General features: G+C 35.2%; 1 protein-coding gene across 2 annotated transcripts; it reads right to left on the bottom strand.

The window, feature by feature from the left end:
• Window positions 1-12,288: 12,288 nt before the first annotated feature.
• LOC140824606 (casein kinase 1-like protein HD16) lies at window positions 12,289-17,779 on the bottom strand. 2 transcript variants are annotated; one of them, XM_073186173.1, is made up of 17 exons: window positions 17,615-17,779; window positions 17,153-17,315; window positions 16,339-16,470; window positions 16,171-16,244; window positions 16,019-16,088; window positions 15,840-15,895; window positions 15,670-15,741; window positions 14,850-14,944; window positions 14,696-14,762; window positions 14,446-14,575; window positions 14,127-14,345; window positions 13,886-14,010; window positions 13,597-13,771; window positions 13,106-13,196; window positions 12,877-13,034; window positions 12,609-12,797; window positions 12,289-12,499 (listed from the first exon to the last, which is right to left on the bottom strand). In XM_073186173.1, exons 2-17 carry the CDS (start codon window positions 17,288-17,290, stop codon window positions 12,440-12,442), a joined length of 1,851 nt encoding a protein of 616 aa, XP_073042274.1. In that variant the 5' UTR covers window positions 17,291-17,315; window positions 17,615-17,779; the 3' UTR covers window positions 12,289-12,439. The 2 variants fall into 2 exon arrangements, with proteins under 2 accessions (XP_073042274.1, XP_073042275.1); XM_073186174.1 differs by lacking the exon at window positions 12,289-12,499 and having other exon boundaries at window positions 12,614-12,804.
• Between the last annotated feature and the right edge of the window lie 1,164 nt (window positions 17,780-18,943).

Genomic DNA, 18,943 nt, shown 5'->3' with positions numbered 1-18,943 from the left:
CAGGGAAGCTGAGACCACTCCCTATTCCAGAGTGGAAATGGGAGAACATTACTATGGACTTTGTGACAGGGCTTCCGAGGACTACTGGAGGATTCGATGCCATCTGGGTGATAGTTGATCGGCTCACTAATCAGCTCATTTCTTACCGATCAGGAAGACATTCACCATGACTCAGTACGCAAAGCTCTACATCAGAGAGATATTCAGACTACATGGGATTCCAGTGTACATCGTGTCAGACAGGGATCCGAGGTTCACATCTACACTCTGGAGGAGTCTCCATCAGACGTTGGGAACAAAGCTACTTTTTAGTACTACTTTTCATCCTCAGACAGACGGTCAGTCTGAGAGGGTGATTCAGATTCTGGAGGACCTACTCCGAGCTTGCATGATCGACTTCCATTGCAGCTGTGCGCCGAAGTTACCTCTTGTGGATTTCACATACAACAACAGTTATCAGGCATCGATAGGTATGGCTCCATACGAGGCTCTGTACGGGAGGAAGTGTAGGTCGCCAGTTTATTGGGATGAGATAGGAGAGCGAGAAGAGTTGGGGCCGGATATTTTCAGACAGACATCAATCTAGTGGTCAGGATTCGGGACAGTATGAAGACTGCACAGAGCCGCCAGAAGAGCTATGCTGATCAGAGGCGGCGAGATCTTTAGTTCGCAGAGCACCGATGAAGGGTGTGATGAGGTTCGGGAAGAAGAGCAAGCTCAGCCCTAGATTCATCGGACCACTCTAAATCCTAGAGAGAGTAGGGACACGTGCGTACAGAGTTTCCTTACCGTCGAATCTGGCAGGAGTTCATAACGTGTTCCACGTCTCTATGCTGCGGAAGTACATGTCGAATCCTTCACATGTGCTTAATTATGAGCCACTTCAGCTGACACCACATCTATAATTCGAGGAGAAACCCACTCAGATTTTGGACAGGCAGGAGAAGAGGCTCTGGAACAAGGTGATCCAGATGGTCAAGGTCAAGTAGTAAAATCATTCCGAGGAGGAGGCTACTTGGGAGACCGAGACCGAGATGCGGAGTCGCTACCCGGAGTTATTCGGTACGTTTTAAATTTCGAGGACGAAATTTTATTTAAGGGGGATAGAGTTGTAATGTCCAGGAATTTAATTCACGTAACCTGAATGCATGCAATTTAGGATTTTTATTTAAATTATGTGTTCAATTATTTTATTTTATGCATATTTATTTCATGGTTATATTCATGAAATTTTAAAGATTCATGCGTTAAAGATTTTTAAGTTTCATTTCGCGCTCGAACGAGTAACAGAGAATTTTCAGAAAAATTATTTTTATTACAAGATTAGTTTTTATTAATTAATCTAAGGTATTTTAAAGTGTGTTTTGCAAAAATGAGATTTTTTGGGTATTTTATCTGCAGGATTTTAATTTTAACGGTGCACAAATTTTATCAAATTGGGTGAATTTTTGAGGGTTCCACTAATATTTTCAAAAACTTTTAACACGAAATATTTTTCGGGAGTGTGTTTAGATTTAATGGGTCAACATCTAAGCTCGCTGGGCTTAAAATTCTTTTAAGCTTTTAATTAAACCATTTAGGGACCATTAACTAGTTGATTAATAACTAATTAAGGTTACCCTACACCCATTTACCCTCCCCACCAACTGACACCCTCTTCATTCCTCACTATTCTCTCGGTTCCATCCATTTCCCACCTCATAAAGTTGAAGGTTTCCTCGGTCATTCCTCGTTCTTGAAAAAAGAAATCATTCCGGCACTCGTCTTCGGTTTTCTCGTGCCATTTCATCTAAGGCACGCATTGTATCTATTTTTTCTGCATCTCACATGTTATTTATGCTGTTGAATGCATGATGCATGAAAATTCTAGATCTAGCAACAAGGATGCAAAGCTTTCGATTTTTCCTTCATGTTTCTTGCAATTTTTTTTATGTTGCTCACGTTTTTTTTATTTTCTTCGATTTGTGCAAGGGGCTGCGGTTATGGTTGGTTTAGGGACTGAACGTGATGTTCAGAGGTTGTCTTGAGGAGTAGAACCATAGATTGGGCTGTAGGTTGAAGTGTCGTGAGGAAGATGCTGTACGTGTTGGGTGGGTGGTTTGTAAGAGATTGTGTGGTTGGGTTGGGGAACGGCTGTGCAAGGGGTGAACCGAGGCTTGAGCCATGCCGTGTGGGGTCTAAGTAAAGTTGAGGATGGCTCGAACCCTGCTGAAACCGTCCCTGCACTCGAGCGAGCATGCCTAGGAGATGGAGTCGCGTTTTGTGGTTTTGGAGGGTGAGTGGTTGATCACAATTTCCTGCTTGCATGGAGGCGAGTCCGTGGTTCGGGTAGGTACATTATGATCTGTTCTAGGTCCTAGATGGCCGGGTTCGTGACTAGTGCGAGCTTGTGCGAGCCTAGGAGTGCTAGAAGTCGAGTGGTGCGTGGGAGAGTAGAGATGGGAATAACCGAGGATGTCCAGCAGCTTTGTGGTCTTTTATGAAATGTTTAATGGTTGGGTCTTGATGTTTTAGGACCTTTTAAAAGTTTTTAAGATATGACAAAAAGTTGGGAAAAATTCGGTCAAGTTTCGAGTCGACTCGGGTTAAAACTGGGATCCCGGTCCAAGTTTTAAAACGAATCGGTTAAGTTGGAAAATGAGATCAAGTTTTCATCTATGAATACTTATAAATATGTTTTGAGATATTTTTAGGAGTTTGGTAAGCTTCGGATCACAAAAATGAGTTTTGGAATTATCCCGTATTTAATATTTGCACGAAACATTAATTAAAGGATTTATTTAAATGCTTAGATTTAAGCTAAATAAAATTATGGAAAATTATATTTAAGCTCAAATATTTATTAGAATTCTAATTTTTTAATTTGAGAATTTTATGCTAAGTTTTGGTTTAATTCTGGATTAAAGCGCATTAATATGTTATATTTAAAGATTATTTTAAAAGTCATCGATTTAGGCCAAATAAAAATATGAAAAAATTCATGTAGGCTTGAATAATTATTTGGGACATGTTAGAGTTAATGAAATTAAGAAAATGTCAAAAAGGTGAAATTTTATGTCTAGGAGAAAAACGGTAATTTTTTGGTTTCAGGGGGAAAAAAGGTCATTTTGCACGGTGTGAGATTTTGCTCCTGTCAATGCCCTGGACACATTTTATCATGATTTAAATGTTTATGCATCATGTTTATGATTTTTATGAAATTACGATAAACAAGTTGCATGCTTGGTTTAAAGGAAAAGTTACGTGTATGTATTGTTCAGCATGTCAGTTTGGAAAACAAGATCTTCATTTAAAAACAAGGGTAGTAAATCTTCCTCCAAATGCTTAGAACTGCTGCATATGGATCTTTTTGGTCCAATATCAGTAATGAGTTTAGGGGGAATGAAATACACCTTAGTAATCGTTGATGATTTTTCAAAATTTACTTGAGTTATTTTTCTTAAATCAAAAAACCAAAATACTGCACAACTGATTAAACTTTTCGAAGATTATTAAATGAAAAATCAGTTGGTATTGACAGAATAAGGTCTGATCAAGGGACTGAATTCGTCAATCAAAATATTTTATAATTTTTAGAAAATATTGAGATTAAGCATGAGCTCTCAGCAGCAAAAACTCCTCAGCAAAATGGTGTAACTAAGAGAATAAATCAAACTCTTAAAGAAGCTGTTAGAACAATTGATTCTGGTATTTTTCAAAGATTTTGGGCAGAACTCTGCATGTTACACTCAGAACAGATCAATGATTAACAAAAATCATTTAAAAACGCCATATGAGATATGACATGGACATAAAAGTGTGGTGTCTTATTTCAGAATATTTGGCTGCAAATGTTTTATTTATGATACTGGCAAAAATTATTTGAAAACATTTGATGCAAAATCTGCAGAGGGAATATTTTTGGGTTGCAGATGTTTTATTCATGATACTGGCAAAAATTATTTGAAAACATTTGATGCAAAATCTGCAGAGGGAATATTTTTGGATTATTCCTCAATAGAAAAGCTTACAAAGTCTTTAATATATATACTTTGAATGTAGAAGAATCGATTCATGTTTTGTTTGATGAATCGGGACTAACTGATAAGCCAACTGATACAGTTGAGCTAGCTGATCGCTTTACAGATATAGTTTGGAGGATGATACTGAAGAAGAAGTTCATATCAATCGAAATCTCCTTCAAACACCAGAACCAGAGATACTGGATCAATCAATGGAGCAAAATGATAAAATTCAAATACCAATTGATGTAGCAACAACTGAAACTGAAGAAAACGTTAAGTTACCTACTGAACCAGTTGCTGAAATTGATCCAACCAATGCTAAATATAGATGGAAGAAATCATACCCACCAGAATTGGTGATAGGTAATCCATATGATCCGGTATAAACTCGGAATCAAATGATTAATTTATTTATTCATTCAGCCTTTGTTTCCCAAATCGAACAAAAGAAAACTGATAAAGCTCTTGATGATCCTAACTGGATAAATGCTATGCAAGAAGAGCTAAATCAGTTTACCTATAACAATATCTGGAATTTAGTTCCAAGACCAGTTTCTAAAACTATTTTAGGTACAAAGTGGGTCTATAGGAACAAGCTGAATGAAGAAGGTTCAGTTGTGCGTAATAAAGTGAGACTTGTAGCACAATGATATAGAAAAGAAGAAGGAATTGATTACGACGAAACATATGCACCAGTTACAAGAATGGAACCAATCAGAATGTTCTTTGCTTATGCCTCATTCAAAGACTTCAAAGTCTATCAAATGGATGTCAAGAGTGCATTCCTAAATGGTCAGCTGCAGGAAGAAGTGTATGTTGAACAACCACCAGGTTTTGTTAATCACTCTTTTCTTGATCATGTTTATCACTTGAACAAAACTTTATATGGTCTTAAACAACTCCAAGAGATTAGTATGAAACACTTTCAAAATTTCTAACTGATCATGATTTTACTGTTGTATAAGTTGATAAGACTTTGTTCAGATTTTCAAAGAATGATCATATTTTACTTGTGCAACTATATGTTGATGATATTATTTTTGGGTCAACTAACCCCAAATTATGTGAGAAATTTTCTAAGTTAATGCAAGAAAAATTTGAGACGAGTATGATGGGCGAAATGAAGTTCTTTCTGGGTCTGCAAGTGAATTAACTGAAAACTGGTACTTTTATCAGTCAGATCAAATACACGAAAAAACTGCTTAAGAAATTTGGCATGAAGACATGTTCAACTACAAATAATCCAATGAGCTCATCAATTAAATTATATAAATATGAAGGGGGGATATCAGTTGAGACGACACTCTACAAAGGTTTAATAGGTTATTTATTATACCTAGTTGCTAGTCGTCCTGATATTGTATTTGTTATTTGCATGTGTGCTAGATTTCAGGTAGATCCTAAGCAATCGCATTCTCAGCTGCCAAACGCATATTGAAATATCTTAAAGGTACACAAAATGTGGGCTTATGGTATGCTAAAGATTCATCTTTCAATTTAGTTGGCTATTCAGATGCAGATTATTCAGGATGTAAGCTTGATCGTAAAACCACCAGTGGATCATGTCAGTTTTTAGGAGACAGACCGATTTCATGGTTCAGCAAGAAACAAACATCCATAGCAACTTCCACAACTAAAGAAGAATATCTAGCTGTTGGAAGCTGTTGTGCTCAGCTGCTCTGGATTCAACAGCAACTGAAGGAGTATGGAGTCATTGCAGAAGAATCACCAATCTTCTGTGATAATACAAGCACGATTGCAATTACATACAATCCAGTTTTTCACTCCATAACCAAACACATTGATGACAGACATTACTTCATCAGAGACCATGCTCTAAAAAAGGCAATAAGGCTGGAGTACATTTCAACTGAACAACAAGCAACTGACATCTTCACCAAACCATTACCCGAAACTAAGTTTTCTTACTTTTGTAACACTCTTGGTTTAATTGATTTGTCTTAATTTTATTTACATTATTTTATGTCTATCAGTATTGTCAGTCAACTGGATTTCAGTTAGTTTGCAAAGAGAACATATCAGTAAAACTGGTGAGTAGCAATGAACTGAAATATAAATTTTATTGATAATATCTCTCTGCTATTACACGATTTAATTCCATTTCTACTGCATCTAACCAAATGGATAACCAGCTGGACATTTCCTTAGAATTTTTACTAAAATCCTCTGTAAAACAATTTTTCCAGTATCCTATACTCTTTTCTGAGCATTACGTCGTACCGACCTTTATCACTGACTAGGTCAGAAGTGTGAATGACATCCAGAAGACGCTTGATTTCAGTTGCCCTCTGTTCATCAGTTACAACTAATCTAAATCTTTGAATAGTCTGCAGATCATGAACCTTCGTCCAGGTGGACATTACTTTGTCAAAGACAAAGTCTTCGATATCCATCTTCCATGTTTTCACGAATGAGAGTTTTCCTTAAGGATTAGATTTCTTGGAACTACTTTCTTTGTCCATCTGCGATTGATTTATATTATCTGTAAAAATGTTTCGTGTCTGATAAATTTGATCTTATTTATAGACAGGATTTAATTGAAGAAACTAAAGAAGATGAAGAGTCATCAGTCAAACGAATGCAATTAATTCATCGAGGATGATATTCTTTTATTCTATTTACTTATATGCATCTATTTAGTGGGAATATCGCTAATAAATTGGTTAACTGATAAGACAATAGTCAGTTGGTCTTGAACTGAACTGATTCAGTTCTCAACTGATAACTCAGTTATTGACCTAATTGATCTTATTCATAAGTTGACTAATTAGCGACTAAAATTCCATATTAAATGATGGGACTGATAAGATTACACACTTAATTATGTCTTTCATTGAATAGTAATTGAATATGTGGCGCCACATAGTTCAATCAGTTTCTATTCACGATTACAAAGGACGTACACACGTTTTTACTTCAATTTATTTTTGATTGACACGTGTCCCAAAAATTCAAACAATCACCAACATAAGAAATGAAGCCCCTTCATTTCAGTTTATTTACGAGCACTTCAACTTACAGAGCAAATCAAACTATCGAAGCATTTTCTCTTACGCAAATCCTCCAACAACTCAGAAATGGCAAGCCAAATTCTCGCATACATCCTCAATTCTATGGTTATTGATTTTGATTCAGTCCTCTCTTTTAAGGATGAATCTATTCGAAGTGTCTTTCTGAAGCTGGAAGAAATTTCTTGGGTCATCTACTCAGGAAATATATTCTAAAGAGATTCAAGATTTCTGCGACAACGGCTACATCACTGCTGAAGGGAAAATCACAAACACTGTCGGCAGTAAGTTGCTGGTTTTAGATGAAGAATCATTCAACACCTTTTTCCAACTGCCCTCGGATGGTCTTTCTCATTTCTCTGAAGTGAAAGTTGCTAATGTTGAGGAGATGCTAACACTTTTATCTGCTGATGGGAAGAAGATAAAAGTTTCTGATCCCAAGAAGGAGTTCAAGTATGAATATCAGTTGCGGACAGACATAGTTTCCAATGGTGTTTTGGCTAAAGCAGGCTCTTTTGCTGCCCTCACCCTTGAGAAATTTCAAGTTATGAATGATATGATAAATGGATGGAAACTGAATTGGTCGGCCATTATTTTCAACACTGAAAAATATGGTTCAGTCAACAAAACAGTCCAAAGGATATGCCGTGCCTATCAGCTCCTTCTTGAAGAGCAAAGGTTTGGTAAATGAATCGATTGAGAAGTCATCCAAATGTCAGGTCTTCACTGTTAAGAATGTTTCAGCCACCAAAGACCAAGCAGGACATTTCTCTCGAGCAGTTTCTAAAATTCAAAAAGGAAATTGGGACACATGCAGCTCCCAAGTCAGTAAAGAAGGCCAAGGACTTGGAAAAGTCAAAGAAGGCAATCAAGAGGAAATTAATTGTTAATGAAACTGAATCGGAGAAAACCCCTTCTCCGAAAATTTTGAAAAAGCCAAGGAACCAGAAAACCAAGCCTATTGCAGTCATTCCAGTTGAGAGACTGAAGCCAACTGGAGCTGAACAGCCCATAAGTGCAATACCGATCAAGTCAGTTCCAATTTCTCCCTCAACTGATCCTCAACAACCTCTTCCAACTGCTCCTTCAAAGAAGACAATCACCAAATCTGGTGATAAACAAAAACAAGTTGGAGTGAAGGCACCACTGATCACTATCACCGGTCCAACTACACTATCTTTTGCAAGACCAAAAGGAGTGGTGATACGTGAGAAAGTGGATTCAACAGTCTCTATGCTAAGCATTACTCATGCCCACTCTGACCCAAAAGGTAAGGGTAAGATGATTGAAGAGCCAAGACCAACGGACCCGATTCAGACTCATATTGACCTTATATGGGAAGAAATACATGAGTTCTCTGAATCCAAGATGAAAGCATACAATGAATGGGTCAGATTCAGGACTGAAGTGTTTACCAAGAGATTGCAGAAAAATCGGTTTTGGAAAAATTCATCGCTTTGGAAACAATAGTCCTTAAGGTAGTTAAAGCTGCCATGATTGCTCAAGCACTGGAGATGAGGACTTACTTCTTTAATCTGACGCGTGCCAAAAATCTGGCTCAAGTAATAGCTCAGCTATGCAAGAATTATGATCTTACCTGTCCAACTGCCTTCAATGACAAAGCAATTTTTGATCAGTTGGCCACAGATCTCTTATTACTGCAGATGAAGATCAAAGATTGGGAAATGGGATAAGAATTGATTATTCCAGCTAATTCCCAAAGTTCATCTTTCGAAGAGCATGCGGAACCTTCGACGCATCAGCCAAAGCCATCCCAAGAAACAGTTGTTGAACAGTCTGAGCGAGAAACCGATCTTTCTTCCAAGGATGCTCAGCCTTCATCTTTTGCTCTTCCATCTCCTCCAGAATGCCTTCAAATTTACACCAATGATAATTTTTCATTGGCAAACGTTGATGAAGTAATACAATTAGTTGTCGTTGACATGCAGCTGAATGCTAGAACTGATGAACTAGTTGAAAACCTCATCAATACTGAACAAACAGCCTCAGAGGCTGTAATATCCAAAGTTGTAGAACCAGTTCAGTTGTCTGCCACAACTAAACAAGTGGTTCAAGCTGAAGCTGATATGGCTCAGTTGCACTCAGAACCAACTGAAGAGCCAATGGAAATGTCAGCTGACAAATCGACTGAAGATCTTACCAGCTCTACTGCAGCTCAGACTTCCACCCAATCTCAAGAACCTCAATAGGAGATTGTTGAAGAAATATTCAAGAAATGGTTACAGCTGTGACTGAATCACCAAATAGGGCATTGGTCATTTTCAATGAAGAAGATGGGGATCAAGAACCAGAATCGTCTGAAGCCTTGTCTCCTCACATACCAATGGCTACTAATATTATTATAGAAGATATTCAGTCCAGTCCGCACAATTTAACTTCAGCTATCTTTGATATGAAGTCAACCCAAGTACTGCATACTTTGAAGATTGATTCCACAAAGGAGAATACCTTAAAGAGCCTACACAAAGTTACTAAGGATATCACTTCCTTATTTCTCCAATTGGATCAATTGAAAAAGGACAGAGTGACAGTCAAGCACTTTTCCAGACTCAGGACATGCTAATCAAAAGAATGGATTTTATACAAACCAACATGACCAAGAGATTGGATCTGATGCAGGAACAAATGATGAATGCTATATATAGAGTCACCTCAGAATTCCGTATTTTATCCAACAAGGTTGATGGGTTTGACCAAAAAAGGGAATAACAGCAGCAGCAATCTAAGAAAAGATCCAGTCAACCAACTGATCAATGATCAGCTGATAAAAGAGCAAAGAAATGAAGAAATCTAGATCAGTTAGAAGACGACATCTTTATTCAGTTGAAAGTTTTGGCAGATTTTTCAGTCAGTTATTCTTTTATTCTTTTTAAGAATCTGTATACTGAAAGAAGATTCTTTTATTCAGAAATTCTTAGTACGAATCTATACATTGAATAATTTATCAACAAAAGATTATTTTATCTACTAGAGCTCAGTTTGATCAGTTCATATATTCTAAGTTTTGTCAAACACCAAAAAAGGGGAGGAAACAAAATTTCGGAGTTTGACAAATTAAGAGAGAAAAAATTGAACAAATGATCAAGAAAACTGAGGGTAATTGAACTGAATATTCGTAATTGACAGTTGCCTGAACTGAAGATTAATTCGTATATAATTCTAGACAACTGAACTGAGTGAAACTAACTGAAATGTGTTGTCAACTGAATGATCAGTTGAGACTGATCAGTTACACTACAATCAGTTGAGAATGATCAGTTAATCATATAGGCTAAAGAATTCAACTGATTTTATCAGCTTTACACGTCATCAGTTAAGGACGTAGCCATCAACAAACTGTTTGTACATAAGCAGTGGGAACGTCGAATTTCAGAAAAGATACAGTGTATGACTGTCAGAAGAATGTTGACATGGCTATACAACGGATATAAAAATTCAAATGCATTCATTGTTACCGTTGGAATCAAAGCCTATAAATGCCGAGAAGATCAACTGAGAAAAAACAGAGAAAGAATAACACAACACATATGAAGTTAACCGAGTCATCCGATTATCAAGCCTTTCAATTAGAACTCTGCGCATATTCTTTCAAAGCTCAGTTTTACGAAAGCTAACACTTATCATACATATCCATAGCTTTTAGGCTATACTTTGAGCTTCAAGCACAAACATTCATTGCTGTTTTATTCGATCTTAGTAATATCAGTTGTGCTTAGAAATTATATCATTTGAGTACTGATACAAATTGTAGTGATATTAAGAATTTCAGTTTTGGAATTGCTAACTTCAAACTGAAATGGGTGTACAAATCATTATATAGATTAAAGTCTTTTAGTGAATATCTTATCTTCGAGATAGAAGGGTTGACATAGGAGTAATCGAAATCTACAAACATCCAAAAATCTCTTGTTTTTTCTTATCAGTTATATTATTTCTGTCTTTCAGTTATTTCCACACTTTTATTAAGTTAATTTATTGGCATTGACAACAAGATTCTTGAATTCAGTTTTCACTAAACTGACTCATCCATCGAATAGTTGTGAAAATTGTCAAGTGCTTATTCAACCCTCTTCTAAACACTTTATCACACCCCATCCGTTCCTAACAAAAATAAATAATGATTTTTAAGTTGTACACTTAAATATCATGGTTATTAAATATTGATAATAAATTATGTCAACATAATGCATTTCTTTGGACCAATAATAGCATCCATCGATAAATAAAAAATTATGACATATTTAATACCACATATTGTGTTGAAATTTGGCTAAAAAATGACCTTTCTTTTTCACATAAATTTAACACAATCCATATAATGTGTCTACAATGTGGCACTAAAATATTCTTTCTTTGGGCCAATTGTTTTATGCATATTTTAACACACTTTAATACTATATAATTGTGTGCTTATAATTTAACCGGGTTGATTATTTTATGCATAGACATAAACACACTTTTAATCACATATTGTGCCTGCAATCCAGCCAAAAAATATCATTCATTTTGGTCGACTATTTTTCGCATAGATATAAATACATTTGAAGAAGATATATTGTACATAAAATCTGACCAGAAAATAATCTCTTTTGGATCAATTATTTTTCGCATTGATCTAGATGCATGTTAAATCATCTATCGTGAAATAATCATCCTTTGGGCTTGCTAATTTTTTGTATAAATTGAAGCACAACTTATTTTTAACTATAACAATATCCACATATCTTAAAAAATCATTTTAATAACATATAATTTAAAATTTACCAAATTTGAGATACAAAATATTAATTTAACTCCAAAATTTTCACAAGAAAATTTAATTTATTTTAATTGAGCCAAATAAAATATAGAGACTAACTATGTAAGAAAAAATAATATATTTCTATTTTGTAATCATTCATGCATAAATATTTTATCAAAATAAACAAAGACAAAAAAAATAATGAATAATTATAATCTAATTTTATTTCAAGTATTTAAATTTTAAAATGGTCAAAATTTAAATTCATAAATTAGAATTACATAATTCAAAATTTAGTAAAAACCCAAAATTTTAAATTTCAATATCTAGTTTAAAATTAGTCAACCAAACAGGGCATTAAATCATGCCAAAATATTTAAAAAACCAAGAAATTTTTTAGAAAAAAATGCAAGTAATCGAAGTTCAAGCACGGATTTTTAAAAGAAAAAAAAATACTACCAAAAGAACTATGTACACATGCATTTGATGAGCTAGACGCACAAAAAGAACATACAAGATCCTATATCACTTTTCGCTACTCAGTGTCTACCAAAACATCTTTTTGCATCTTTTTCTTCGCCTATATTTGACTTTAAAGCTTCGTTCTTTCATCAAATCAGGTAAGCATCTTAAGCGCGGCGACACTAACAAACTGTACGACCATAACAAATCAATGCAACATACTGGTTTCTCGACCATTTATCCTTTAACAAGCCCCAAAAAAACAATTTAATCGTTAATGTCATGAGAGTTAAAACAGATAAAAATATCATTTGACTAAAAAATGGAATTTCTAGATCAACGCTCACTGACCTTGATATGTGAACATGGAAAGGTAGATGTGCATGTTGTTTCTTGTATTTCATACATCGGTTTTATACTTGCTCTGCTTAAAATGAAAGCCGCCTGGTCAGGGGTTGCTGCGGCGGCAGTTATGCGGTAGCCATTATCCCAGCGGTAATGAATTTCTTCGCTTGGATACCGGAAATCTAACTCCACAACCTACAGACTGAAAGCATCAATATGTCTAGGTTGCACGAAATTAATAATCAGGATGCTAAAGCATTGCTCATGGGGAAACCTGGTTTAAAAATCCGGCACCACAGGACATGACAATTGCCCATCTAGTGTCTGAAGTGGCCATGGATGTAACTTGGAAACCCTCGTCCCACTTTTTTTTTATCCACTTATATGGAAATGAATCACATATTGTGTAAATCTGATTCGTGTACGCAGCACCTGTGTCAAATTCGAAAACTTTAGAAGACTCATTTCGGAGAAAATACATTCAGAGATGAATACTGAGTTACCTTTTGACATTACAACCAACGAACTCCCGTTCTTGGCTCCAGCAACTGCACTGATGTAAAAATTCTGGTCCCATTGCCTGCATATCCATGCCTATCGTCACTCAAAAGTTAGCAGTGTTGAATTCAGGATTGAGAGATGTATACTGAATAAAGAACAGAACACAGAATTTATATCAATTTTGGAGGGCTAAAACTTTATTAACTTATCTTATTTATAATGCAATTTTTACCTTCTACATAGGTTAAAAACATATTTGAATAGTTACAAGGAAATATATTTGAATGATACAACCATATCAAATATATATCATAATCTTGATGAGATCAAATTTGATCATAGATGTTTTCACTTAGGACTAAGTAAAATTTCATGTAACCGAAAATGTCAAATAGAAGAGAGTGAAAGCAGTATAGTTTTCTACATCTTGGTATTGTAAGCACCGTAATTCACATGTGAAAGGTTGGGAAAACTGCTAGGAGTCGGTGCATACCTTGTGAAGAAAGAGAGGAGATCGTTCATAAACTTGTTCGGTGAAGCCAGTACTGGAATCCATTACAAGTGCCCACAGATTTTCGCAGGATGCTACGGCACTGATGAGTAAGCCATCTTTTCTCCCCTCTACAATTTGCTGAAAAAGCCTTGAATCCTCCACATTATAATGGTATCTTCAATGTAGCCAACCAAACTTGAACTCAATGTTACAAAAGTAAAAGAAAATAAACAAAAACTGACAGGTAAAACAATGTTGAATCAAATCACCTATAGAAAGTTACAAATACCTTTGATTGATGGGTTTACAACCAATATAAATGCTTATCCACTGTGTTGCAGGCATTCCGAAGCGAACTTTCTTTTTCGGTCGTTCATCACCTTCATCTTCAAGCCGATCTCTCTTGTGACCGACCTGATATATAAGTTTTATCCATGGAACTAGCAGGTAAGACAAACTATGTGTCACTCGCACATTGTATTCTAAAAAACAGGAAGGAACCTCTCTGTCCATTATTAAGCTGTAAGCACCTTTTGTGCACCCTCGGTGTTGATTGGTCTGATATTTGGACTTGCCCCAACAATTCCATCAAACAAGGAGATACATTTAGCATAATCAGGGTCCTCATCAAATTTCAAATTTACCACATATTCCATAAACGACATAAAAGGTCGTGGACAGTGAGAACAAAGTTCCTCGGGTGAAGTTTCCATCTTCTTCTTGCAAATAAGGAACCGTTTATTGTCACCCTACTTTACAACAGAAAAAATATTTCAAATAGAAGATGTGATTAGAACAGTGAGAAGATAGAGACAAAAAGTAATAGCATGGGTAGTTCAGGACACTGACCTGGAATCCTTCCCAAGGTAATTGCCCCCGCAAAAGGTCTATGAGTGTATAAGCAAGAGATTCTAAATCATCTCTCCTGCTAGCGGTTCGACCTAAATGAGCATGAACACTAGCATAGCAGGAAGTTCCCCTAACAGCCAATGGAAATCACATTTCAACAACAGTATCCCAAACAGAAGGGATGAAAACCATGGATAGAAGCAATGAAGCAAAGTTTCCATACAGTTTCAAGTTACTTGGATACCTGTACCTGAAAGAATATGGTTGTTGGTCATATTGCACATGCAAATGAGATTTGGGATCCTTCCATCTAGAGGCTGGTGATGCAACAAGTACTTGTAATAAATTCTTTAATATTGAAAGAGATACAAATGAATCAACAAGAAACAAAATCTAGGGAGTACCTAAACCAAGATCTACAAGGTATAGTTTTTTCTCATCAGGGGTCCCTGGAGGACCAAACAATAAATTCTCAGGCTTCACATCCCCATGGACAAACCTGACAGTTAATTAAGTAATTAGTAAAAAGATCAATTATGTTTTGGCATGCAAGCATCTACACATCATCATCCATGAGAAAGACCCATGAAAAGAAGAAGAAAGCTTGAATAATTTACCAGTCACGACACCTAAGAGGTTCAAAGAGAATAAAAGATGGATCAAATGCAATTCAAACTTCCCTTCATTCCTCAAAGTGGAACACATCAAGTTAAATGACGCATTTTAAAAAGTACCCACCCTTAACTTAAACATATCAATCACATTACCTACAGTCTTAAAAGTCTGCAATTTGACAATAAGCATCCACCAGACTTTGTGAGTGATTGAGAAGGTGCAATGCAATAATAAAACAAATCTGAAACTATGGCTCAGTATTTATTGCTCTGAAGTGGTGATATCTGGACAGAACTCAAATTTTAGACATTGAACAACAAACTCATTGTGTTTTCACTCAGACATTTCATTTTTTAATTTGGTTTGTTGGTGGATCTGGAGAGAGAGTCAAAAATAAAACAAATCATAATCATTGCATGACATAGAAAAGATGACATACTAAAATTCTGGAACATCTAACTGTAAACTGACAACCTAGCATAAAATAACAAAAAACAAAACTGGGCAATTTGAATACACATAACTAAAGAATAATAAAATAAACCGTAAAGGAAACATGAAACCCCCAAAATTTTACCTGGACTTGCACAAATGGTAAAGAAAACTCACCCTCTGGAATGCATCTCCTCCAATATAGAAATAGCTTCCACAGCTATGCAAGCCACCTTTGTAATAGACAACCTGGATTTTGTAAGATAAAAGTTTAGTTGAGAAACTAAAAAACAGCCAAGAACACATTGTTGGAAACGGTAAAGAAACCACATGATTGTTACACTTACTCATGGGAGTTATTTTCCGAAAAGTTCCACAAGCTTGGTCCAAGCTTGTCCATGATCTGCAAATTAATTCTCTAACTTCAAGTTTCAAATTTAGAAATCAAAAATAAAAATATAGGGGGAATACCTAAAGCTAAATTACAATACAAAAGATGAACAGATAAATGGTGTAATCAACATACCATCAGATAATAATCACCTTGCCGGTCTATATAGTGCAATTGTGGTATACCAGGACTTCCCATTATCGTGCTGTGCATGTGACAATTCATAGCATATTAATTTGTTAAATCAATGAGACGAATGCACAACAGAACAAGTTGAAGATGCTTACATGTAAACCTCCCATTCATAAGGCGGGCCAATTTTACATCCTTTGCTCTCATGATGTTCAAATTTTATAGCCACCTGTTAAGTTCAAGCAAAGATGTGTCAATCTGATGGAGAATACAAGTGTAGATTGAGAGCCGCCAGCACGATTAAATGAACCTAGAATGCATACTTCTGCAGCTCCACGACCAGTTCTTCTAGAAATGCTATCACCACTTATCGCACGACCAACATACACCTGTCCAAAACCTCCTTTACCTAGCCTCTTTCCAATTTTATACGTCAGTGAATTATCAATCTGAATCTGTAATGACCAAGTCATGAAATAGGTTAAAGATGGACGTCTCAACAACCAATAGGCTCTAAAAGGAACACAACAGCGTGTTTTCTTGCCCCCTATTCTGCAATCACTGACAGGAATTTTTGCGAATAACTCTTCAACACCTTGTGTTTATGGTATATCACACCCAAAAACAAAAGACTAGAAAACTGAAAAGTAAACAAAAAAAAGATTTTCAGATTTCTGGACAAAACTAAGCTAAATTCTAGCTCTTCCTTCAAATGCTTTGGTTCTAAAAGAGCTTTAATATTAAAAAATTAAAAAAAATAAAAAAATAAAAGTTAACCAGCAAACAAAGATGGTCCATAGACCATATAGCTGTCCCATATAGAACTCAAATGTACATAAATAAGCATCTCCTCTTCAAACATGAATCTGAAAATACTGGCATAGTTCCGACTAATACTCTTAAGAATTAAACGTTTCACAATCTAAAAATATAAAGCACTTTACAGTCGTAATTAAAAAGCTATAGATTTTCAACTCTGAATCATGATCACATCAATAGAGTAAACGTACGTATAATTTCTCCATACTTGTGTTCACCCCAACAAGCATTTGACATCACAAAAATCGATTACATCGCAACCCAAAAGAGAACAAACTCATAAAAATCTTGGAACATGATCTGATATTATGATCTCACTTTCTCAGGAAGACCTGAAGCCTTGGCTGCTTCATAATCACTATCTTTGTCACTGTCGCTGCTATCCAAAAGCTGTTGCTGCCTTCCTCTCCGCCTTCTAGTCACGCGGCCCCCTTGCCCCCCTCGCGTCGCCACCATCTTTAATCATCAAAGTCTCACACCCCTTTTCCCTCATTCAAGAAAAGTAAAAACGAAATAAATTCCAATAACATATCTTCAAGAACTGTTTATACACCACAGCATGTCGTAAAGAACTCAAATTTAATATGTAATCATTTTAAAAAGCAATATTTCAACTACTATATCGCCTTTCAAGAACCAATCCCTTCAAACATTAATACATCTATATTTTCTCGGCTCGCCGCTGGCTTCATGTACGTAAACATCGCTCATTTTCCAAGAAATAAAGACGGCCATATTGATCAATTGAACAATGAATCAAGAACGAGTAAAATCACGTACCCAGAATGGGAATTGGATTGAAGTCGGTTGAATTGAAGTGAAAACGTATACAACAGATGATTTTGAAGAGTGGCTATACTTAGATATCCGCTTGGCCGTTAGGCTTCACAGATAATTGAAGAAATGCACCAAGAATTTGTAGCCATAGATTGACAGAGAATATATTTTTCGCTTATACTGAAGGAGGCGCGATTTTGCTTGTTTGGTGTCAGCATATTTATAATAAATAATTGTTTGACCGTCGATTCGATGGGAGCAACGGTTTGATGGAGATTTTCTGTAAATTTGATGTCAAAATTTTTCATATTTTAAAAATATATTTTTGTGTTATTTCAAAGTTGAAGAGATTTCGGCTTAATTTTTTATGGTCTTTTTCCAGACGTAGAGAGGCTCATCTAACCAACATGATACAGATGCACAGTTCTTAGGCTGGTTCTATAATTCAATTGCAGAAATATCATAAGAATAAATATTTTTGAAATTGATAAAAAAAACGCCAAAAAAATATCAGGAAATTCCTTAGTGCAACCAAAATGATAACAAATGAAATAACTAATTCTGCATGATTATAATTGTTAATTTATTTAATTAATGATTTAAGTGATGCATGCTATTTGTTTAAATTATTTTAAATGTGTATATTTTTATTTTTATGAAATATAAAATGTTTTCTTGAGTTTTAGTTTTTTCAGGTGAATATTCGATGTCGGACTGAGAAAAGAGACATGAGACGATTGATGTGCCAAAATTAAGTGTTATATTTTTATTTTAAGTCAAGAAATTTTTTTATTTTAAATGGTTTATGAATTTAATATTTAAAGGTCAAATTTAATTTATTGAATGAAATAAATATTGTTAAGTATTTTAATTAGAAAATTTTGAAAAGTAGGGAATTTAAATATTTTCACTTGAGATATAATATTTTTATAATTAATTTATGTCTTAATTAATTAGTTTTGTTAGTATTTATTTTATTAGTTGAATGTAGGATTTTAAGTATTTTTAATTATCATTTTAAAAAATGTGGGATTTTTGAATTGATCATGACATTTAAATTTTAAATAAAAGTTATGATTTAATTTAAATAATAGTTAATGTTTTAAGTATTAAATTGGAGAATTAAACCCTAATTATCTACAAAAACTCATGCCACACACCCAAAACACATTATTCACACACTAGCAGCCGTTGGTTTTATAAGCATATAGATTAGTGTTTTGGCCTTCTCTCTTAGCAGCCACATCACCGAACCTTCACCCTACTTTTTCCTGGAGATTTACGTCCTTTTGGAGCAAGAAAAAAAGCAGCAATAGTTCTCCGATCTCTGAT

This window comes from Primulina eburnea, chromosome 2, assembly GCF_022965805.1.
Source record: "Primulina eburnea isolate SZY01 chromosome 2, ASM2296580v1, whole genome shotgun sequence".
NCBI lineage: Eukaryota > Viridiplantae > Streptophyta > Magnoliopsida > Lamiales > Gesneriaceae > Primulina > Primulina eburnea.
Note: the sequence above shows the minus strand (reverse complement) of the source record. Positions and strands in the feature narration are given on the sequence as shown.